This window comes from Hyposmocoma kahamanoa, unplaced genomic scaffold, assembly GCF_003589595.1.
Source record: "Hyposmocoma kahamanoa isolate Upper Pololo Valley unplaced genomic scaffold, ASM358959v1 88765, whole genome shotgun sequence".
NCBI lineage: Eukaryota > Metazoa > Arthropoda > Insecta > Lepidoptera > Cosmopterigidae > Hyposmocoma > Hyposmocoma kahamanoa.
The window spans coordinates 1-24,821 of record NW_020654499.1 but is presented as its reverse complement, the minus strand read 5'-3'; the positions used below and the strand labels follow the sequence as shown (position 1 = coordinate 24,821).

At 40.5% G+C, this 24,821-nt stretch overlaps 1 protein-coding gene across 1 annotated transcript; it reads right to left on the bottom strand.

Moving 5' to 3' along the window:
* LOC113236089 (protein Skeletor, isoforms D/E-like) lies at nucleotides 1-24,000 on the bottom strand. The gene is made up of 11 exons (XM_026472075.1): nucleotides 23,982-24,000; nucleotides 20,481-20,672; nucleotides 18,031-18,158; nucleotides 17,621-17,758; nucleotides 7,517-7,616; nucleotides 7,117-7,301; nucleotides 4,072-4,266; nucleotides 3,845-3,964; nucleotides 3,403-3,756; nucleotides 3,075-3,302; nucleotides 1-2,555 (listed from the first exon to the last, which is right to left on the bottom strand). Exons 1-11 carry the CDS (start codon nucleotides 23,998-24,000, stop codon nucleotides 48-50), a joined length of 4,167 nt encoding a protein of 1,388 aa, XP_026327860.1. The 3' UTR covers nucleotides 1-47.
* Nucleotides 24,001-24,821: the final 821 nt, after the last annotated feature.

The window sequence follows — 24,821 nt, the reverse complement described above, 5'->3', positions numbered from 1 at the left end:
CAAGGCTTACATAATTTAATATTAAATAAATAAATAGTTTACATAGTTTAAACGAGTTTAAGACATACTGATAATAAAATTAAGCTGGACCAATTTAGTTTGGACGCATTATTTGATGTTTTACGGAAGTCTATCTGATTTTTCGTATCACCACTTATTTTCTTATTTGTTTGTTCTTCAACTTCACCTCTTTCAAACTGAGTTGCCTTAGTGTCTCTTCGACGCCTTTTCCTCACGGTTTCCTCTTCACCTTCGTAACTTTCAGAGTCACCACCTTCTCCATACTCCTCCTCTTCTTTATCGTTTTCTGTAGTCACTTCACCTTTGTCACTGCTTTTCGTCGTCACTTCACGCTTCTCGCTACCTTCAGCTGTCAAGTCGTCAATTTTTGCTTCGTTTTCTGGTTGGAATGCGTTCACCAACTTCAAGTGTGTGATTTTCGTATCTATTATTGGTTTTTGTGTATCATTATGAGGGATAATAGCCAGTGGTCCATTCATTAGTGGTGGTATTTCACCTTTGAATGGTCCGAATTGTGGTGTCTTCAGCAAAAGCTCGGTGTTAGCTGGTAATTTTGAAGAGTAAAGCTTTGGACCTAACGGTTTAATATCTGGTACGCTGGTGAGGGTGGCAGCAGATATCGTTTTACCGTCGTAAGTAGTATAAGTCTGTTCATTTTTCGTCAATTTCTGAGATTGTTCGTTAGGTAGTTTTGGGTCCGGCGGCAAATATTGTGGACTAACTCTATCAGATTCCATAACCATGTCCAATGGTACCTCTTTTTCCATATTTTGTTGGCTGAACAAGGTGTTTAGCTTACTCTCCGATTTCATGTATACCGGGTGCGGTCTATCTTCTTTTGCGTGGTTTTTTGGGAATACTTCTTTAGTTCGATCATTAGTTTGAAGCAAATAGTCGGGAGGCGAGGGAATGAACATGGGTTCGAAGGTCTCTGTGATCTTATCACTGGGTGTTTTGTAGGCATGGTTTGCAATTGGTTGCGGTGATTCCTCATAATCTTCTTCCACATCGGTGTCTTCTCTCCTATTCATATTAGATTTGTTATCAGTATCGTAGTCACTCGATCTATCCATCAAAGGTTCTCTGATGATAGGCTTGAAGCCGCTTTCAATAACAATAGTGTTTGGTTTGAAACCCGTATTTACTGCAGGACGCAACGTTGAAGGTTCAGTGAATTCACCGATGAAATCTGAAGACTTGATATCGCTTGCTAGCGCTGGCAATTTATCACCGAGTAAACGGATACGATAAGTAGAGGACCTAGACTCTGGAGGTGGTGTAGGAGAATTTACAACATGAAGTTTAGTGGGAGCCATCTGTTGATCTAAAGGCACTGGGTGGTCCATCGGTTTGCCGAGAATTATCTGTCCAGGCTGGTTTATGAATGATTGCTGAATACTTGATTGACCAATCGAATCACTAGTGCCCGGTAGCATAATTTGTGATTTTACTATTTGGTTAGCAATTATGTCGGTGCGACCCAAATTCAATGTTTGGCTTTGAGAGGGCAGTAGAACATTGCCGGGAGTAGGTTTACCCATAATTATGGATTGAACAGGACTATTGGGTGGTTTGTACACTTTTATTATTTGAGGTTTCTGTGTTGGGGGTGACTGGAACGGAATCTTATTGAACATAGGTTTGGGGTGATGTGTTGGGGATTGGTGGTTTACAGGAGACCTATTCATTGGTGAAGTGCCACTGGGTGACTGCTGCAACGGCGGACGATTATTTGGTGGATTTCTATAGAAAGGTGGCTTGTTGTAAGGTTTTTTCGGCATTCCATGAAGCCCATGATGGTTCGGCATGGGTAGTGGGAAACCGCCGGTATGTTTCTGGTTCATCGAATGAGGTGGTGGCCTGCGTAGCTTAATCTCTGGTGGTACAGGTCGACGGAAGGGAGGGCGCATGTTGCCATTCATCTTATTTGGGCCATTTGGCTTAAGTACACTTTGGAGTGTCAAAGGTTTTTGATTTGGTGGCAAAAAGTAACTGTTGGGCACCTTTCCTTTCTCAACAACGTATTCGTCCTCTTCGTGCACAGGCTGTTCTGGTACGAACATCTCCTTAACGTTCTCGTACACCTGATAACGATGCTGTGAAGGCTGCGAGATATTCCTCTGAGCATGTTCCTTCATGCTGTTCTCCAGACTCTCCACTGCCTCGATGACGTCGCGAATCTGTCCATTGGTTATTATCGGTGGCAATTCATACTCCTGTGGTTGGTTATGCAACGGGTTCCTTTCGCTCTCCGGTCTAAGTATTTCACCCGTAAGGCCGACGCTGACTTTTTCGCTACTGAAATCGTTATAATTCGTTTTCGTGTTGATTATTTTCTCGATTTTCCTGCGCTCATCAAGAAAGTTAGAGTCCGGTCTGACTCGACTATGTACCTGTATCGACTCCTCTTGCTCTAGATCTGGTTCGGGCGACTCGTGATTCAAAACTGTCTGCACCAGTGTGCTTTCTTCGGCTTCGTAATCACATTCGTTCACAACGTTTATCTTCCAACCGAGATATCGGTGTGTAAAGCACTGAAACATAAAACGCACGTTAATCTCAGAATGTTTTCAAGTTAACAATCAAATCTGTCACCATCTTTGCACATTTTGAGAGATCTCATGCGTTACAAGAAGGCTTGGAAGGCTGAAACAGAAAACAGAGAGTATTATGTACATCAGAGTTCTAGAGTACAGAACAAAATGAAAAGTAAGTTGTACAGTATACAGTACAGTAGTTACTAGAGGTCTACTGAATTATAAGTTTGTTGTATGATACATGCAGAGTGAGTGAAATTGAATATTGTTTGATTCGTGACTTATGTATATCAAATTATAAGCTACATGATGTTATAACCATAACATTAATAGAGGTAAATTATGAACTTCAAATATTAAGACATAAATACACACATATTACAATGATGAACAAATGAGATTAAGTCATTGGAGTAGCATGTTAAATTGAAAGGCGTTATAGCATGAGAGTTTGTGGACTTCGTGGTATCTGAAGATACGATTATGTAGACCGATGGTGATGAGTGTTAATCTAACCTGATAGTAGACAGTATCTGGAGTGTTCTTGTCAGGAATCCACGTAACAACGCCGGGGTTGCCCTCCTCGCAGATAAGGGTGAGGCTGCGCTGATAGGCGCCAAAGCTAGGGAACTCGTCAGCCTCAGGACCCGCCGTGTCGGGCGTCCAGTTACACAATCGGCCTACGCCCGTAGGCAACAGTTCGCCGCTACGCGTGCGCCGTACGCCCGCATAGATGTCCACGCTCTATGAAGTTCACATTAAATAAATATAATAAAAGAGTTGGTAAATCACTATTTCAAAATATACTGTAGCCTCTCAAGGACGATCAAAGACCTAAACGAACCTTTTTCTCCTCATCCGTTTTATGGTAGTAACCTCCAACAGGGTCGTTAGTGATATAGAAAGGATGATATCTCGCTGGCACGTCGGGGTCAGATCCACCCTCGACGACGAACGTGTATCGCTTGCCGCGCACCACCGTGATCTCGGGAATGAGCAGCCCGTTGATATACCATGAAATACCCCAGCCCACATGGCCTGTGATGGCAGAGTAACCCTGCTTGCCGCCCGTGGGACCCATTTGGGCGTAGAACACGCCATCCGGAGGCTCGTAGCACTGGATGGCAGGAATCTCCCATGGCTGTACACTCGGCGTAGGTGCCGGCGTCGGGACTGGATTCGGCTTGATTTTTACTTTCTGTATTTTTTTAAATTTTAATTAAGGGATAATTTTAGGGTATAGGGTATTATATATTATTTTGATTACGATTGCTAATAGATCTTACGGTTTCTTCGGCAGAAGATGCTTGGGATGCATTACTGGTAGAAGGGCGCGTCTCGTCTTCGCCCTCCGGCATGGGACAGTTCCACAGCGGCGGACGCCCGAACTCGATGAATTTGTCGCCCTATACATATAACGATGCATCGAAATTAATCGGCTGTACCTTAAGCCCGACCTCCTGATAGTTAAATACGTGCAGATGCAGCAGAATATAAGAAATGACGGGGTTACCTTGGTGAAATGGTGATGGTAGGAGACCTCGTCACGTGAATTGAGCGGACCGAGCGCCCAGATGATGGGCTGCGACCGATTTGTGAACACCGGCCGGTCCAGCTCATCAGCGGCGCGCAGGCTGCGCTGGTACGTCACGATCGAGTAGCCGTTCACCAAAGCAGCGTTCAGCAGACGGATCGAGTTTGTCTTCTCCTAAAATAACATTGGAAAAGATTTATTTACCATTGCTTGACTTTAGTCATTCATCATCATCAGCTTCCATCACCATCACCATCATGCTTCCACTGCTGGACATAAACCTCGTTACTAAAGCTCAATTAAAAAATAACTTTAAGACACAATTCACACTTTTACTATACATACAGTTACCTGCATGAAAATACACATTTTTATGTATACACTTCAACCAAACATTTCAACCAAAAAGTGGTACATTTCAACCAAATAATCTCCGAAAACATTAGTATTTTTTTTAATAACGCACACAATCAACATTGCCCCGCACTAGGGAAACCCTGTGTCGCGGTTGCCATGAACAAACATTATAAACAACCACAAATTACACCCAAACTCACGAGAGAAATAAATGTAGGCCACACAAATATTTCTCCCGGCTCGAGAATCGAACCTAGGACCTCTGCGTGGCGCTGCGTGGTGTGCAAGGTAACCTTTTTTTTTTTTTAAAATTGTATATTTTTACCATCCTCTAAGGTAAAAACATAAGCCTAAACCTGTCTGTCAAAAAGTTTAAGAGAAAGTGTTTCTTCTTAGAGCATATAGGACTGGAGGCGTCATTGATAGGCAATCCCCCTATTAAGGCACTAGCACAAAACAACTATCGCACAATAAACATTACTTTCAAATCGATATTTTTGACTGATCGAATTATAACGACGGATCAATTTTCAAAAAATACTACACGTGGCGCCACCTGTTGCCTGGTACGGCTACTAAGGTTATTCTTAAGTAAATTTCACCTAATCCCTTGAAGATGGCGTATGTTCATATTGCAAATTAACATATCATCTAGATTGTTGTAATGCACCACACAAAAGATTTTACTTAATGGAAAAAGACAAAACATTGGCGTGGAAGTGCAACAATTACATTATTAAACTGAAACCTGTGTATGAAAATATTACTATTAGAGTTCGATATGTATTAACTTTCTTGGATTGACAATCGATAAACATCATAATTCGAAGGATCACATCGAACAAATTTGTATGAGACTAAATAGATTTGTTTACGCTCTGCGAAGACTAAGGCAAATTGTCTCTCGAGAAGCGGCGCTGATGGCCTATCACGGCTACGTTTCGTCCGTGCTCAGCTACGGTCTTATACTATGGGACAACACAGTAGGTTTAGAAAGAGTATTCGAGGTTCCGAAGAAGTGTATTCGAGCGATCTGTGGTACGCGGTTCGATGATAGCTGCAAACCGTTGTTCAAAAAACTAAACATACTGCCTTTGCCGTGCTTGTACATAAGGGACATCTGCGTATTCGTGAACATTCATCTTCGATATTTTATAACACGTGGTGAAGTGATACAGAGGCAAACCAGAGCTAAAATTATAAGCTTTTATACCAACCTATAGTATATAATTATAGCCATAAATTAATTTATAAGAATAACTGCTTCAATATGTGCATAAAGATCTTCAATAGTTTACCGAATGGTTTTAAATTACTACACGGACCTACATTCAATTGCCAAAATGGCTAATTTGTATTGATTTGCACTTCAAATTCAACTTCAACAAAAAAACTTCAAAAATTCGTTTTAGAGATCAAAATATTTAATTCAATTAATATTTGCACACCTGCTTACGGGTTGAATACCTTGTACCTATTTTTATTTTAGATTTGTATAAGTACTGTAATGTGGCAAATAAACGTTTTCTATTTCTATGTCGCCTTGCGACATACAAACTTGCAAAAAAATATCTCCTACATCCAGTCTAGCTATGGGGTGGAATTACATTTTTCCTATACTTAGGCCTATTCTGTGTACGGACATGACATGAATGTGTGTTTTATCTGTGTATTTGTAAAAATGTGCTAGTGTTGTCGATTTTTGTTTGTTTGAGACCATATAATAATAATATAATAATAACGCTCACACTCAACATAGCCCCGCACTAGGGAAACCCTGTGTCGCGGGTGCCATGGACACACACATAGACAACCACAAATTACACCCAAACTCACGAGAGAAATAAATGTAGGCCATACAAATATTTCTCCCGGCCCGGGAATCGAACCTGGGACCGTTCTGGTAACCGTTCGGCCACGGAGGCAGTTAAACCATATAATAATAATAACCATAGTGACACAACTCAATATTGCATTTGAGTGCACCTGTTTACTTGTAGTATTACCCCCGCCCCTCAAAAAGTGGCAGAAAGTTATATTCGAGAAATAACGCTAATAGCGCCTCCCGTCCTATATGCTCTAAGTATTTCTTATACGATCGATAAGTTGGCCACAAATTGAGTACATGTCACATGCAGGGTAAGTGTTGATGTCCAAGAGTCGCGTTAACAGTTGGCGTGTCCCACTAGTAAACCTGCGGATCCTCGCTAAACTTGATCCCGCTTTCTTAATACACCGATTCCTTAATTTATAACAGCGGATTGCAGAGAAGATCTTTAATGTTTCCATGTACTTAAAGACCCTTTGAAAAATAACAATCCTTTAATTGCCACTTGATTTGAACTAGGTGCTACTACTATAAAGAATTAATAACAAAGTTTTATTTCGCACTTCGCTAATCATCGGTGTGCGATCAACCCTCTTTGTTTATACCTACGTTTACACTTCCAATATTCCTACAATTGTACAGTTCAAGTACTAGAATTTTCCGTTATAAAGCTTATCGTCAATATTACAGTACCTTCACGTTCAAGAAATTGTGAGAGAACACGATTTCGTAAGGCAATATCACTATTTGAACATCATCGCGGGCTTAAATTTCATAAAGCCTGCAACGTGTGTTTTCAAATTATACACATATCTTTATCTAATGACCATTGCACTTACCCCAAGCCTCTCATCCGGGCACGAGCCTCTCACTCCAGCGCACTGGCTTTTGGCGTCGAGGTAATAGTCGTGAGCGTATCCCTTGAGTGTCGCCTTGTCCACCCAGGCCACTGCAACGTCGCCGCCCACCATTTGTGAATGGCCGTCAGATCCCGACAGGCCGAACGACATGTATTCTCCATCCTCTGCGGAAACCAATTTACAATTCCTCATTGCATGACTATTGCGCTGCCGTTTGTGCCGTTTCGAGGTCTATTATTCACAGAAGGAAGAGAATTTTTCGAAAATTTGATCTACCTCTGTCACCCTGTGTCATATACGTAAACGTCCAACAGCATAACCTATATAAAACCGTGCATTGAAAATCGATTCTTATGCTAAGTCCATTTGCGATGCCCACCTAACTTAGCCACGAGCTGGAGCACAATACTGTCTCCGGCCACCGCCCAGCGCACCTCGAACGCCAGCTCGTCGAACAGCACCTCGCAGTTCAGCTTCGACTGCAAAACAAGTACATTACTTTACGTTGACGTCAACTTACTTCTTGCGTAAAACTGAACAAAAACAATGCAATTGGTACCTTCAACATATTAACTTAACTAACATGATGTTAAAAATAAACAAAAAACCCAATGTTGCATAAATTACCTTCATAACTTTATATACAAGTCTGAACTTAGGTATAAATAGTTTTATTGCTGCTGTTGAACGTTTTTTAACACTATCATTTTAAACATTTCTTAATCAACAGCGGCTGCAAACAATACTGACCGACTTTTAATTCAGATTTATCAAACGCAAACTCTTTACACGGTATTGCGGTGAACAGAATTTACTCTGTAGGTTGTGTCAGCCGTCAACTACATATGGATAATAAACCCCATTGTGTTAACAAATGGTTCAAATATTATGCTTAGTAATTCATGCTAGGTAGGTGCTGCGTGCTATAAAATTGGCAATCGCCTACAGCCGAAGGCCGCCGCGCCGCTCACTACTTTGCCGCCGCTGACTTTCAGATCCTACAGATTGTCACAGAAATATCTGAGACATGCAAATGTCTTGGATTTTACAATGTCAAACGTTAAAACGTGTAATACATGGTCATTAAGTAAACATTCTCCTTACTTTTGAAAACTAACGAATGTATTGTAGTGAATATGTTAATTAAAAAGGGCAAGCAACATTGATAGAATAAGCCCCTACAAAAACTTATTTGAAAGCAACTTTGGTGTCCTACATAACATTCTGAAGTACGTATTTAACGGGGGCTTTAAAGCACTCCAGTGCCAATGCGTTAGCAGTACTTGGCGAAATGTCTCTATAATTTTCTGCTAAATGTGGTTGAACCTGACCAAGGACCGGCGGGGCGCCATATGGGGCGAGAGAGAAGGGTTGTAATTCTATGTTGCGTCAAAGCTAATCGCGTGTGCCATATGCCATATGCCGGTGGCCTGACCGCCTAGTTCGAGTTAACATGCATACCACGCAAAAATACTCAAGAAATGTTGACATTACATCGTATGCAAGACACAGTGGTAAAATATATTCCATTTTCAGAAGACAATTGAGTACTTGAACTAAAACGGTAACACGTAAAGTTTAAACCACTGTCGACCTGATTACTCAATCTCACAATGCCTGTGTATAATAAACATTCAGTCATCTTATGAAAATATATTGAAACATTATTATGTATATGTAGGTATTTGTGTTCACACAACGCTCACACTATCGCGTCAGTTCGTGTGTCGCGGCGTGAGAATGTAGGGGCAATATGGCGGGATCCCCTCGTAATGAGAGCCCGCCACCGCATTACTTGTGTAATCCTCTTACGGGCTATCGACGTAACACCGCCACCGCGCCATTCGTGCCGAACAGGGCTTATGCCTCGCTCCTGCAATGCTCAATAAATAGTACAAGCCTCACAAGCATTTGGCAGCTCTTATTAATGTTGCGACAGATTGAATGTTAACCATAAACGTGAATTTGAATAGACTAAATGGCAATAATCAGTGCTCCTAAGCAAGTAATCTTCTCATGAATTGAGAATCAATATTCACTGTTTCTCAAGTAATAAGCAAACAGTAGCTTATCGATAACCATCGCCCAGAGGCCAGCAGCCGTGTGAACCAGAATGCTGGGACTCTCTCAATGTTTGCAGTGTAGCGGAAGTCCAAAGACAAGACAGTTAACAGTCCGTTAATTATCATTACCTACACAATAATAATAAAGATGTAATAAAGGTGATAAATGATTTCAAATATTTTTTACTTGTAATAATAAAACCGTGCAAATGACGCACAAAAAGTTTCGCTGTTTATTTATGAACGACATTACTTCCGTATCTAGAATTCTCGTCCCGAAATGGACCGATAGATAGCCAAGCAATGCAAAAAGATAGTCGATCTTTCTGAGCTGATTGTAGCTTCAGCTGATTGTGACTTCCCGTTACGTCAGTATTACTCGTACTCAAAATACCAGATATTTTCAGATTCAAACGCAAACAGATAAGTTCGAAGTTGCAAATAATATTATTTGAAACCATTTTTGTGCACATTGTTATATTGACAATTGTAGCTCCTTCTTATACTGCAACTACAACATAGAACACAGGTTCCTGCTCATGAGCCGAAATTAAATACCTATAGGTACGTGCTTTGAAACGAGGCTTGTTTACGCATTATGGTTCAGTGCTGTGCCATCCTGTGAGAGGTATTGTAAATTATTTACGTAGTTCAGGTGTCAGAAGCGAAATTTTATTCGGATTTGGGGTAAAATTAACCGCCTAAAATAAATTGCCACAAGCGCTGCCATTTTGCACGATTTGGCCTTCACTGAGTTCGTGTCCAAACGTTAGTGTTAAGCCTACGGTTACTTGAATTTTGTTATCTTTTTTTAGCTTTTGTGTGGGTATTCATGATATTCAGGAATGAAACACATGCACAGAGTGGCAAGCTTTATTTACCATTGAGTATTATTATACGTTTAGTATAGTTACAGTAAGTATATTATAGCTAAATGCTTAGTCTATTTACACAATCGGCCATGGGGCAACTCTACAACAAACATTTCGGAAATACTTTAAAAATGAATTACTTAATTAATAAGTATATCACAGTCAGGAAATTTGTAGTGTTAAAGAAATGATAATATATTATAAAATTAAAGTATCGTAGAAATAAAGATTATTGAAATTTGTATTAGGAATATTTACAAGACCGCACAAGTATGTATTGGATGTGAATCCGTAAACATCTGTTGTACTGATCTGTGGCGAATACATATTTCACATCGTTGCATAGTTGCGCCAATGTCGTATCACTGTCGTCCACATAGACATAAGTTAATACTTAAGTTAACCTTTTCATTTAAGTTACAACTAACAAGTACTGGCTCTGACGCGAAGCGCGCGACGCACTGATGACGTCACGGCGGCCGCGGGTTGAACGCACGTTTGCATAACATCAATTTGCTCTCAGAAATAACGCCTCAGTTAGTTAAAACAAGTATCGACACGATTCAATCAACCTGTCATTAAAATATTCTACTGCACCATCTATACGAGAACACCAGCATCGCTGATGCGAATCTACTTTTGTAAAACTATTCCATTCCCACAGGGAAAATAAATCGGCTGCCACTGGACATTAAACATGCACGTTCTGGTTGTATAAAATTAAGGTCGCACCGGAAGGGGTCTCTTCGAATGGAGATTCGGAGCGCGGGCATCACACTAAGATGAACTGTACAAATCGGTGAATGGAGTGTGCCGAAGGGCGGCGCAGTCACGGCGCGCGCGCACGCTGCTCGTTTATCTCACGCGTTGTTCTGGTGAGCCTCAGCGGCCAAGAACGAGAGCCGGTCGCTTTAGTAGAGCAGTTTCGCGGTAATTGTATAACATAATTAGGCATTGTGTGAACGCTGCTCGTGATCAACGACCATTACCTTACACAGGTCCAAAATACTCAGAGCCTCACCTAACCAATAAGAATGACCAGCGATGTTTCGAACGCTAAGCGTATAAAGAAATTTTAAAAAGCGAGCCGAGACTTTTGTAGCATTCGGTAAAAAGTCGATGGAGGAAAGTCGATCAGAGCGGATGAGCGGCCGCGGCTCGACCAGTATGAAGAAATTGCGCAAGGCGCTGCGCTGCAACGACGCATTGTTGCACAACGGCGGTCGGCCCCACGCCCCGTGCCCTCCACACTCACTGTGACCCCGACCCTGCAACTAGGTCAAGGTCAACGCTCCTCTGGATCGACACTTCGCCCGCGCCCGTACCGCGGTGGCTTCTCTTAACCGGCACTGTCTCTCCGCTCCTCCTGACTCTCTGCACGGGTGCGTACTGTTGCGGGTACTCCAGATACTGACGGCGGTCATGCTCGTCGAACAATCGCTGCTCGTGCTGCATCCGTTTCTGCTGGTATAATTGTTCTTGTTGAGACATTTCTAGGTTGGTGATAGATCGTGGCAGATTAGACTGACGCTGCGCCTGGTCCTGATAGTACTGTTGCATTTGCTGCTGCCTCCGTAGCTCCAGCTCCAGCTGCTGATGCTGTCTTTGCAATTGTTCTAAGCGCTGCTGCTCTTGCCTTAACTGCTCCTGTTGCTGCAGTAGCAATTGATATCTCTGCTGCTCCTCCTGCTGTTTGTATCTTTGAAACTGCTCTTGTTGTTGCTCTATCACGAATTGGTCCTGCTGTTCTGGTAAAAATTGCTGGTTTTTGAACTGTTCCGGTGTTTGTGGCAACAATCGCTTTCTCTGTTGCTCTTCTAGTTGCTGCCTTTGCAGCTGTTCTTGTTGCAGTGCAAGTAGTTGCTGGTTTTCAATTTGCTTCTGTTGCTGCTGCTCATAGTGTTGTCTCCTTTGTTTCTCCAGATCATCTAACTGTTGTCTCTGTAGTAGTTCCTGCTGGTGAGGCAGCAATTGTACTCTATAGCTTTGCTGATCGTTCTGAGGCTGACCCTGATATACAAGTGATTTCTGCTCCTGTGGTTGCGGCCTCTGGATAAAAAATATATTGTCCGGCCGATGCTGCTGTTGCACCGGATGTTGCTGGTAAGAAGGAGTTACTTCGATTTTCTGGTAGAAGACTTCTTTGGAGGGCTCAAGACGCACTTGATCGGTGATCTTGCTGGAGAGCAGCTGAAGCGGCGATGGTGCGTAATTGTCTGCGCGGCGCTGCAGGTGCGCGTGTGCATGCGCTGGTGCCGCGGCCAGAACGGCCGGCGGGCCCGCGCCCAACCGCGCCGCGGTCGCAGGCCGGTAAGTCGTTGCTTCCACGCGTTTCAGAGGTCGCCGCGGCGCCGTAGGTGCGCGCGTCGTCGCCTGCTCACCCACCAACGCCTTGTTGCGGTTCTGCAACAGGAAACCTACGCTCAACGACCGCCACGTCACCCCTCTGTCTGTCACCCCTTACATTACCACTTGTATTCCAACTAGTAATATAATAATATCGTAATGTAGACTAAAATAAAGAAACTTGAACGTTTCCGCGAGGACATCCTTTCCCGAGGTTGTTGACAAATGCAACCGGTGACTGGCGGCCACAGACGCGGTGAAGTGCAGAGCGTCCACCCGGAGTGGGTCAGCGTGAAGGCCGCAGTGCCATCATCGCTTGGGTCAAACACTCGCAGCGCTTCGAGTGTCCAATTGACATATCACGAATAATATGTCAGGCACTCCCTTCTGACATACCAATCAAGTAGTCTGGCAAGTAACCAAAACATTATAATATTCGATTTCACAAGACGTGCACTAGTGCCCGGCAAAAGTTGAAGCAAATGAGCACAATGTATGAACTAAAAAGACAAAAGACGCTGGCTAATGGACTAGCCAAATGAAGTGGAAGCATCGGGCCTGATTAGAAACAGACGTGACATTCAACTGACGCCGCTGGAAATAATTCACAGTTACGTAATGATGTATTCGCAAGGGAGGAATTAATTTGTAATATTAATGAAACTATGGCTAAAAACAGGGCCAAGTAGACCATAGGGGAGGGGATGTGCCGTAAGGCGGAGACGGGAAGGCGCTCAGGAAAACTTTGATCGCATTTGCAACTAAAAAGCTACCGTGAAACTGATTGTCATACAAGTTGGTCTCTGACGCCTCTTATTTACCGATAGATTATTTATGTTGTATACATATAATCTGTAACATTAATTTCGGAAAGAACGTCTGTATTCTACTCTATACTATAGAACTCTACTTAGGATGTTCCTATATTTTTACAACAGTTTTGATGATACAAATTAAATACGATTCGAAACGGAATAAGGACACCGTTAGTATTCAGTGTGGTGGTATTTTGAAAAATATAGCAAGGATGGACGATGATTCCACCACCGAGACGGAGACGTAACACTGGCATCAGCAGTCATCGGCCAGTGAACCTGGTCCAACGTCTAAAATATAGGTAGGTGTGAAAATACCAAATATTTTAAACGCGTTTCTTCCCATTTTCAAAATAATGTTCGCACAATGCAACGCGAAAAAACTTTCAAAACAAAAGAGTATTTTGACGATAAGTCAGGAAAACGTGATATCCATCATCAAAAGCGGACTACAATAAAACGTAATAAACTATTTGAAAGAGAGAGCATTCTGCTCTCTTGAAGGACGGGGACATTACTTTCAATAACATAAAATACGAGTGAGTAAAAGACTAAAGAGTAAAAGAAAAAATAGAAAATACTCTTTTATGTGGTTGGTATATCGTCTATGCAAGAGCGGTCCAAAATAACACGGCCAGTTGTAATCGTCGAAGCACCGAGCACGCACCAATCACATGACTGGAGCAAGGGATACTTCCCATCGCGACGTCTGGCGCCCGCTGTTGTGGCTGTGCTCAGCGAGGCTTCTTTGTAATGGACTTCACTAGCCTTAACCACTCTTTCCAAGGGAAGTCAGGCGCGCGTTTTTTTCCTCGGGTTAAACAACTGCTAAGAATATATGCCATTTCTTTGTGATTTCGCTCAAAATGGAAACGAAAACAAATTGTATAGTGACAAGCAAGTTAAAAGCATAACTTAAGAAACGAGAAAGGTAATTGCGCAAACAAAAAACATAACGAGCTATAGTCCTCGAAAAACATATAAATCTGTCGCTTTATAAGTAGAATGATAGCAATATTTACATAATGTGGCCGTGATCTGAAGAGGCCAACCGCGTGGGAACCGCGCCTCGCCGGCCGGCTGCGGCTGCGAAGGCGTTGCGACACTGGCCCATCACTGCTCACCATTTTTGCAACCACTTCGGATTTCTCAACTAACCACTTCAAAACCTACCTACCACTGCTACACAAGACTTTTGATCTGCAATCCGAGTTAATTTGCTGATGTCCGCACATGTGCAATGACAAATCGCACCGAGACGTTTTCGCAAATGTGCATTTGCTGTTTCGAAAATATTGCTAAATATCATTTGAATTTACGCTTTGATAATTGGCGTTGCAATCGTCTCAAATTCGCTATCGAAACGTTTTGATGACAAATATTTACGTACACGTACTTGCGGTGTGTACTTCGTCTCTGCGTACGGACGGCGCATCAAACTAACCATTGGCGGATCTTGTTCGGATACACTACGAGCTACACTTGAACAACAATGTATAGCTTGATGTGCAGTTGACGTACCCGTCCTAGACACAATAGAACACAATACAATACAATGTGTACTTCAACATTTCACGTACTTTGGACCATACATGGACCATATCCACACTCATAGAATCTTATATGTATGATTTGCACAAGGTCCTCATATTCTATATTGCGACCTCCTACGCGTCAAATAAATAGCTAGATAGTTATATACTAAAAAGGGTTCAATTTAAACGTCTCGCAGAAAGAGCACTTGATCTCTTTAAAAATGAGCCGGTCTGTTGTGGCCTCGTCCGATACACAACGCAACGATGAAAACCTATGTGATGTTTGCCCGACAGCATATGACAAATAATCACATAACACTTTTGCTCGCTGAATGACCACGTAGTGAATAGGGGAAGTCATTTTATCTCTATTGAGCGGAGTGAAAATATTTTTTTAAATAAAGATTGTATCTCACATGTCTCTTAACTTTTTACGATGAAAGAGGCTTGTATTTATTCTTCTACATTTAATGTTCCGGATGGAATTTTGTTTGCTCAGTACCTAGGGTAAAACCAGGATAGATGCCGCAGTGGGACAGGTGAATCGTTTTCAAAAAACCTAATTTCCCCAAATCGCAACAAAGAATAATTAGTTTAAATAAGAATATAGACACCGCTCATCAAAGTTAAGCAGGGCTTCGTGAGGAATAGATGCGATTAGCTTGTGCATGCGTTTATGCGTTTATCTCCGCGAAGAACACGACAAACGGTTCAAAATTTCAGGCGCAAGTATTTACTGTCGCATAACTTACAGTGAAGTGAAGTTACAATGAATTCCGTTTCGCTCTTATTATAACTATACACTGGTTCATTAACTATGCACCCAGGTGTCAATAACAGCTCTTTTGTATATAGCTTAGTTAAATAATAAAAGGGCATCTATCCATATCGAATAGGATAGTGGGCTGCAATTTTCGCGGTATAGGTTAGGGGCAAAAACAAGATAAGAAAGTTAGGAAAAGAAAATATAAAAAATACATCATTTTAGTCCAAAAGACTTATTTTTTAGTGAGAAAGAAGTATATGATAATAGTTTTAAAGTAAATAAAAGTATCAAAAAGACAAATTATTCGCAGTTCAAACAGCGAACATTTTTGTATAGAATGTTTTGACAGCTACAAATATGAAGTGAAGTAGATAGTTAGTTTAAATACGTATATATTTATTATTAAATATGTAATATGTATATACAATATATTAAAGATTACAAAATATTTACAAATTATTCTAAAGAGCAAGTATCTTTCCTTGTACTTTCATCGTATGGCGTCTATCCATATAGGTAGGCATTTATCCTCAATAAAAGAGGTTTGCAAAAGTCAATTTCTTCAAAATCAGTAAATATTAGATCAATAAAATCAAGTCTTAATGTAATGTAAAACTAATAATTTTTAAATTAGGAGGACCTTTCAAAAAGTGGGGCATCTATCCCGGTTTTACCCTGCATATAATCACAATGTCTTTTGCTGAAACTACGTTATGGAAACTTTCCGGGTACGCTCTCGATTGAGATGTACGTTCTCGTTAATATTTACAACCGATTCTTATTCGACATGCATGTTTCAGACAATTAAAGCGTCGCAATGTACAAAGCTAGCTCCATTTATAAACAATGCACATTCTATATTTTTAAACTGTGAGTGGAACTTACCCTTCGGCGGTTGAGTCAACTAATGCTAATTCACCATCCAGCTGATACGAGTTGTCAAATACCCTGGCCAGCTTTCACACAGATATTTGAATTCTTATTTCGTTTTCAATGATTATACTTCGGGGGCTGATTACTTTTGGCTACTTGGTTTGAATATTACTTGAATAGATTCTTGCCATTTTAAATCAATCGTAATAAAAACTTCAACAATAACAAATTCATTAAAACTTTTTCCATGATTGAGTCTTAATATGATTATAATAATAAAAATAATCATTTGTTTCGAAATCTGGTATATCGATTATTAGTAAATTACGAAAAGCTATATGAGAATAAAAGTGTTGTACCCCTGTACTTTGTTTTAGTAATTTACACAATAGAACTAATGTTGGCAAAGTGCGCTCTGAACTTTTGGAGGAGCCAGAGCAAACAATAGAGCATCGACAGCGCGGCGACTACATATGACGTATTATCGCCGACACGACGCCGCTCCGAGACCGGTACGACACCGATACGTCGCCAACTTAGCTCCGTGATACATCACCCCTACGTGTCGAACGCGTTAATCACCTACGCTATCACCACATAATTGCAGTGCTTTATCAGAAACAAGCTGCTAGTAGTATTCGATCATTGTTTTTAACAAAATTACAGTGAGTATATGAATAGTCCAGTCTTGACATTAAAAACTGTCTATACCTACGTGACAGCGTAAATAAATCCCGGGCTAGAAAAAATAACGTCGAAGTTTAATAATTAGTTATAAAATTATTTGCAATTCAATAGCGAATAGGTAAGTAACTAAACGATTTCTTAATACAAATGTCACGCGCTGTCTACAAATGTAACCGTAAATGTCCTAGTTAGTAGCCCAGACTTTTGAATAACATTACTGTATTATTTTATAATTGTCTCTAAGATTCAAATTTCATCTATCAGTTGCACAGTGACGGCGAACTTCTAGAGGAGTCGACCGCTCCTCAAATTCATGCGAATTGTAGTACCTACTTCTAAGTAGAACTTTGCGAGCATGGGTGACAGAATTGTCTCTAGGCATTGATCTCTCTTGTACTCTCTTTACTCTTATATCGAAAAAAATCGAAGATTGTGTCTGTCGACGAAAGCTTTGGAATATTTTTCTCTCACCCCGAAGGAAGTCAGCGCTCGCGAGTCAGGTGCGTGCATAAGAGTAGGGACTCACTTGAGGGGAGACGCCGAGCATCTTGAGAGAGGGGGGCACGTTGGCGAGCTGCGCGTGCGGCAGAAGCACGTGCCCGAAGTTTACTGTGAACGCCTCGCACCACACGCCGAAGTGGCCGATGTCGAACACCGTCAGCTCCTGCACAATTCGATAGTGTACATCGTTTCAATCGTGTCTTGTATATTGTCAAGGCTATTTCCCAGTGGTGCGCCATATATTATCTACTTTCACTTACTGCGGTACTGAAACTTGAATTTTGCTTTCTACATTCGCATCGATGCATAATCGCACCCATACATGCTTACACTCACGCCTTCGGATTCCCATTCGAGTAGACCGACGCTATCGGTCGCCACTTTTCACGATCTTGGCTATGCTTACGTATTCAATTGTTTGTGTTCTATACGTACGCCGGGCAGAGTGAGCACGATGGTCTTCTTGTCGTATTTTCTAAGCGGCGCTTCCTTGCCGTTCTCGTCGGGTATGCGGATTCCTTGCGGAGAGGGCTTGTCCCCTCGCCCCACCCAGAACTTCGCATCTGTAACGACACATAAAGTTGCAATAAATATTAGTGTCCTTTCATCTCAAATTAAACCAAGAAACGGAATACTGCAGATATCGAGGCAAATAGTACACATATGTGCAGGGAATGGCGCGCTGTTATACGACCATGTGGTTAAATAAATCACGAATAATAACTACTTTAGTAAAGTAACCACAGTATACGTGTATTATTATTAATATTGGATTTATTTTAAACTCACGCCTCTCCCAAGGCCTAAAAGATTAATTTTGAATTTTTAAATGGGTGAGGCGGTATTTCCCGGCAATGGCACAGTCGGCCGGGGTCAGGGACTCAGGTCCAAGAATCGGCGAACAATACGTGCCGTATCGAGCAGGACCGCCTTCTGCATTTGTGCTGGAAGCGACACGCCACAGAAATCCAACCGCCTCAAGCTGTTAGAAAGGCTGACTGGAATTAACCCATTTGCGAACAAAACAATTGGGATTATTTCAGTGGAGGCCACATCCCACATGTCGGTGATCTCGTGCGCCAGGTCGAGATACTTCCGGCGTTTCTCGGTTTCAGCTTTCACGAGACCCTCGTCATGCGGGATGGTGACGTCCACAAGAAATACCCTCGACTGCGATCGATCCAATATCACAATATCAGGCTTATTCGCAAGAACAGTCCTGTCCGTGATAATAGATCGATCCCAATAGATTTTGGTGCGGTCATCTTCGAGTATTGGCTCCGGTGAATACTTGTAATATGGCAACCTCTGTTGCACTAGTCCGTACTTGAGAGCGAGCTCTTGGTGTAATATTATTAATATTATTAGGGTGGCTTCATTTGGGGCCTATAAGGTCCCTCATCACTGCGACCATTAAATGATCTATTGTGATCACCACTAATTACAGCTCGGAGCCAAGACCAACAGCATTAAGGAACTGAAGGACTTTCCTGGCTCCGACAGTTTTTATGTCCTTTGGGTGTGGCCTGTGCCTACCCAGTATAGAACTTCTTAGATATACGTGTAACCCTCATCTCAAAGGTCAGGTGGTGGGGTGACGAGAGACTTGAAACCTCGAAGGGAGTCAGTTTATCACAACAGACAAATAAATTATTTAGTATAAAAAATAATTACTAAAAATAAATCAAGTTTGACTGTTGCGAAATCCAGAGAACACGAGGTTATACATTACCTTTATACGAAATCCGATGACTGTTCCTCTTACCCCGTCATTTGGGGTAAGAGGAACGTTTGCACAATTTGCACGTTTTCGGCAAATATATCGTAAGTGTTGAATTTAGCGTAATGATTGTTAAAACACGTAAAGCTAAAAAACAAAGGCAAGTTCTCAAAATATTGTTTTGTAAATAAAGAATGTTCTCTTTACCGCACCTGACTATAGTTTATTAGCAAAATTTCTAAACATAAAACCCTTAAACAGAATTCGCTCAGTGTCTTTAACCTTCGTAGATGCGTGGGGCTTTGGTCTCTCATAGCGACGATTACCGTTTGGTGTGTTTTTTTAAAGGGAAAACGTTAGAGCTTTGGGCTCACTGCAGCTGCATGGTTCGCGCGTAAATTCATTTCAGCGTAACAGGAGTATTCGTGCATACAACACGTGTACCACGTGTACACGTGTACACGTGTACACAACACCGAACGATCCCTTAGACCGACGCGGGTCTAGGTGTCACAGTTTTAGGTAATTAATATATTCAGTAATTATTTTTAATTAGGTACCATTGAGTTTACATTATGTGTTATATTTGTAAATTATTTTAGGTTATATTTTATGACCTCAGTAATATGCATGAGAAGAAGGTTTTTGGAAGAGAATGACTCTGATTCCAACAATGAGGGCGAAAACAACAGTGACTTTGAGGATCATATAGAAGTCAAGCAAGTAAGAAATGACACGGTGTTCTGAAAGTGAGGAGAAGTTTCTAGTCTATTACCTAGGCAAAGATAGTCAAATTAAGTGGACTAAAAATGCTCCATCGATGACAGTAAGAAGTATTTTTGCGCAAGATATATACAATTTTTTTTGTATGCAACATGCTATTTAATTTGCGACTTTTTTAATTTTATATATAATCTTTGACATTTCAGACTTATTATTTTATTTTGATACTATAAAAAGCATATATTTTTTCAAGTTTTTGTGGCTCTTAAAAATATAATAACTTACCAATGGCTGTAATAAAAGACTGCGTAACAAAAAAATGTTATCTAATAAACAACGTATTAAAATGGCCCTCGAACTTTTGGTGTCACACAGCGTGCGCAGGTACATGTGCTAAACTATTTGGCGCGAGCATAGAAAGATTAAGCAATTGGATGTAAACCAAGCAGCAGCGACAGGATCACCACGAGAGCCGGCAGCGTGGCGTGTGGCGTACGAGACACGAATAACATCCGGCATGTGCCATACAGCACCACTTGTTGACTGTATCGCACCGACTTGTGCTCTCGCGGCGTAGTCGTCGTTGCTTTATCGTCTCGGGAGGAGATAAACAGCCGCTCGACATTACTTCCGCCTACATCCGCATTAGACACAATGCATACCTGTTGATGCTAAAGCCTCAGGGTACAATCCGAAGATGTATGGATATTGCAGATTGACAAAATTGATCGTAAATGTCACTTTTGACAGTTCTACGATAAACGAAAATTTCGGGTGATAGATAGCATTCGAGCGAAGGCATTCGTTTGATTTTTTGAAACGCTAACTTAATAAAAGGAATTCTTGGGTTCCCAGTACTGTACAGAATAACACGTCATGAGCACGAAGGCGAAGAAGTGGTCTCAATATGCAAAGGGACATAAGTAATGTTATGCAGCCGGTTCGAGTAGCATTTTAAATTGCGATCCAGTCAAGACCAAAGAAAATTATTATATCAATTCACTTCGATGGTGGCGTCTAGTAGGTCTTAAACAATCTTAAACTATAAAAAGTTAAATTGAGAGATCATATTTATTTGAAAAAATAATAAATAGAAATCGGTCATTCTTGGACAAGTGTTCGCAGTGAACACTAGTCCGAGAATGACCGAAATATATATGATGAATGATAGAAATAGAACGCATACTTCCCGATATGGTGGAAAAAAAATGTTTATACCGTTGTACGCGGATATATAATATTAATAACATATTGCTCTGAAAAAAAATTGCTCTGATCCTTTTGAAAATTAGCATGTGGGGGTCTCTATAGGTATTTGATAATAATTTTCGCTCAAAATTTATTTTTCGCCTGTTTTCAATATGGCTACATACAAACTTTTTTGGCGGTAGATAAAAATTTCTTCTGATTCGGCTGAAAATGGCATGAAAAATTTTGTTTCCACCGGTGTTTGATATAGCCGCCATATACGGGTTCTTTTTTTGTGTAAATGGCTGTTGAATAAATTTTCTTGCTCGGGCTGAAAATTGGCACGACAAGATTTCTACGATTGTGTGATAATCATTGGTGGTGAAAATATATTTACGCAATGTTTAAATAGGGCCGCCATTAAAGAGCTTTTTTATTTTTTAAAACAAAGTCATAAGTGCCGAGGCCATAGGCCGAGGTCCGCGGAGGGCGAAGCCCGAAGCGTCCGCACGCCATCGTACGAACTGTACGGAGGTAATATACGGAGGCGTAATAGATTACGAGTACAAGATTTTAAATATGTAAGATATTGTTAGATTGTAAACATGTAAGGCATACAAGGAGATTCTTATAATACCGTTGATGTATTTCGACCGTCTCTCTGTTAGATTCCTTTTTTTTGGAAACTATACCGAAGAGAAGTATTTAGGGGGAAAAAAACATCCGAACAAACTTCTGCCGAAATTCCTGTACTATGAATACTAGAATAACGATAACTCTGAGAGCAATACCCAGAATACTCAGACCAAAGCCAACTTAGAAATGTTCGTTTCTTAAATTGGCCCAATCGAACCTCCTCATCAAGCACCCATGGTACTAACCGCTGTGCCACCGAAGAGCATTAGCACACCCCGTAATCTAAACCCGACCACGCGCCGCAGGACGTGCCCGATCCTATCATATATGTATGTGTGTATGTATGTATGCATGTATATATACGATTCGTCGTCGTCATCTTCATGTTGCGTCCAATGCTTCCGGCAGCAGAAACTCTCACGATGTCTCACTCGAGAAAAATTTAGATTTTTTTCTGTGGAATTTGTACTGCTCAAAAAAGTATAGTAAAATGTATGTACACGAGGGACTTCTTTATTTAAAAACATTATCAAGAATAACTAAGTTTTAAGTTACAAACAAAATCATAAGTTAACAAGGCTTAACTGATATACAGAACCGTGTGTGAATGTAGTGATTACAAAAAAAACGTTATTTTTTATAGTGGAATTTATACGGTAAGAAATATCACTTTATCAAGTGCGAGTAGAAATTATTGGTGATACTGGAATCAAATCATTCTCGGAAGCGCTTCCTATAGGCCGAGGGATACCGCAGGGGTCTATATTGGGTCCAATCCTCTTTAATTTGTATAGCGCAGACTTACCAATTAACATTAATAGTTGTAAGCATCATATCTATGCGGATGACGTTCAAATATACTTATCCTTTAAACCTGAACACACATTATCTGCAGTAGCTAGTATCAACGCCGATCTTGAAGGAATTAGTGAATGGGCAAATAGAAACTGCTTAGTTCTAAACCCGCACAAATCAAAGTTTCTCGTTCTTGGATCTGCCCGTCAAATAGAGAGAATAAATGTTTTTAATCCCAGCCTTAAAATTGGAGGAACTGTAATTGATAAAGTAACAGAAGCGCGAAATCTCGGAGTTCTTATGGATAACACTCTTAAGTTCCACAACCATGTTGTAGAAACAGTTAAAAACTGCTTTTACAGACTTAAAGTTTTGTATCAAGTACGCAACTACCTGGATGTTGATCGTCGCATTATGCTCTGCGAAGCTTTGATTCTGTCGAAGCTGAATTATGCAGATACCGTCATTGGTGACTGCCTTTATGGCTACACTAAAAAGCTTATCCAACGTGTTCAGAACGCTTGCGCTAGATTTTGCTTTCCGATCCCGCGACGGGCTCACGTTGCCCCGTTTCTCAATAAGAGCAATCTAATGAATATGAAGACTAGGCACTCCTATCATTTTGCCTGCTTGCTTTTTGGCATTGTTCAGACAAAATCACCACTCTATCTGTACGATAAACTGACTCTTTCTGGACGTCCAACTAGATCTGCCCAGCGCTTTTTGAGTGCGCAACACAGTACAGCAGCGTTTCGTGGCAGTTTTCGTTATGCCGCCACGAAATGTTGGAATAATATTCCACCACCTTTTAGAAATTGTCACACTGTAAAATCTTTTAAATTTAGATATAAACAGTATCTTTTGAATCAACAGAAATTAACTTAGCCTGTGCTGTGTTGTATAGATGCAATATTGGCATTTACTTAGTGGGTTCCTATAATTTACTCTATTAATATTACATTATCCTGCAATACCAATGAACATTTAATTTAATATTTTTACCATTAACTGTTAAGTATTTTATTACATCATATTGAGTTCGTACTTGTCACCATATATTATATGGTTCGGCGTGTCGTTGCAGCGCGTACTGGTACTTCCTAACTGGCCGGTGTCTCCGGAAGACCAGCGTTGGGGTGTTGCAATATGCCTCGACTAATGCTGAGTAGACGTCGGTTTAGCGTTATACTTATATCTAGGCTTAAGAATGTAAAATTTGTAAATTGTAATATGGCATAATTATGACGCTAATAAACAATTTTTCTTTCTTTCTTTCTTTCTTTCTTTCAATACGGAAAATATAATTTTAAATTAAAGTACGTACCTTCCTCTTCAATAGTCATTATAGGTATTACAAAACTTTCACCACACATAAACACAATTGGATTGAAAGATTACGTTTAAACAGGAGCACTGAAATCGACTTTAGATCGATTTTTACTTAGAAATACTCCTCTGTGTGATGACTGATTGCCATTAGCTTAGAGACGTCTTCTCACCAATTATCTGCACCTGTCTATACGAGTTATTACAGTTTTATTAGAATTGCAACTACAAAATGTTATTGATTTCCTTATAATAACTGCAGTATCTAATAGATACTGCACTTATAATTAGCTCTAAAATGGTAGATTTTGTAAAACATAAATAAAATTAGAGCAGTAACTATTAGATACTGCACTTATTATTGGCTCTGAGATGGTAGATTTTGTAAAACATAAATAAAATTAGAGCAGTAACTATTAGATACTCCACTTATTATTGGCTCTGAGATGGTAGATTTTGTAAAACATAAATAAAATTAGAGCAGTAACTATTAGATACTGCACTTACTATTGGCTCTGAGATGGTAGATTTTGTAAAACATAAATAAAATTAGAGCAGTAACTATTAGATACTGCACTGACTATTGGCTCTGAGATGGTAGATTTTGTAAAATATAAATAAAATTAGAGCAGTAACTATTAGATACTGCACTTACTATTGGCTCTGAGATGGTAGATTTTGTAAAACATAAATAAAATTAGAGCAGTAACTATTAGATACTGCACTTACTATTGGCTCTGAGATGGTAGATTTTGTAAAACATAAATAAAATTAGAGCAGTAACTATTAGATACTGCACTTATTATTGGCTCTGAGATGGTAGATTTTGTAAAACATA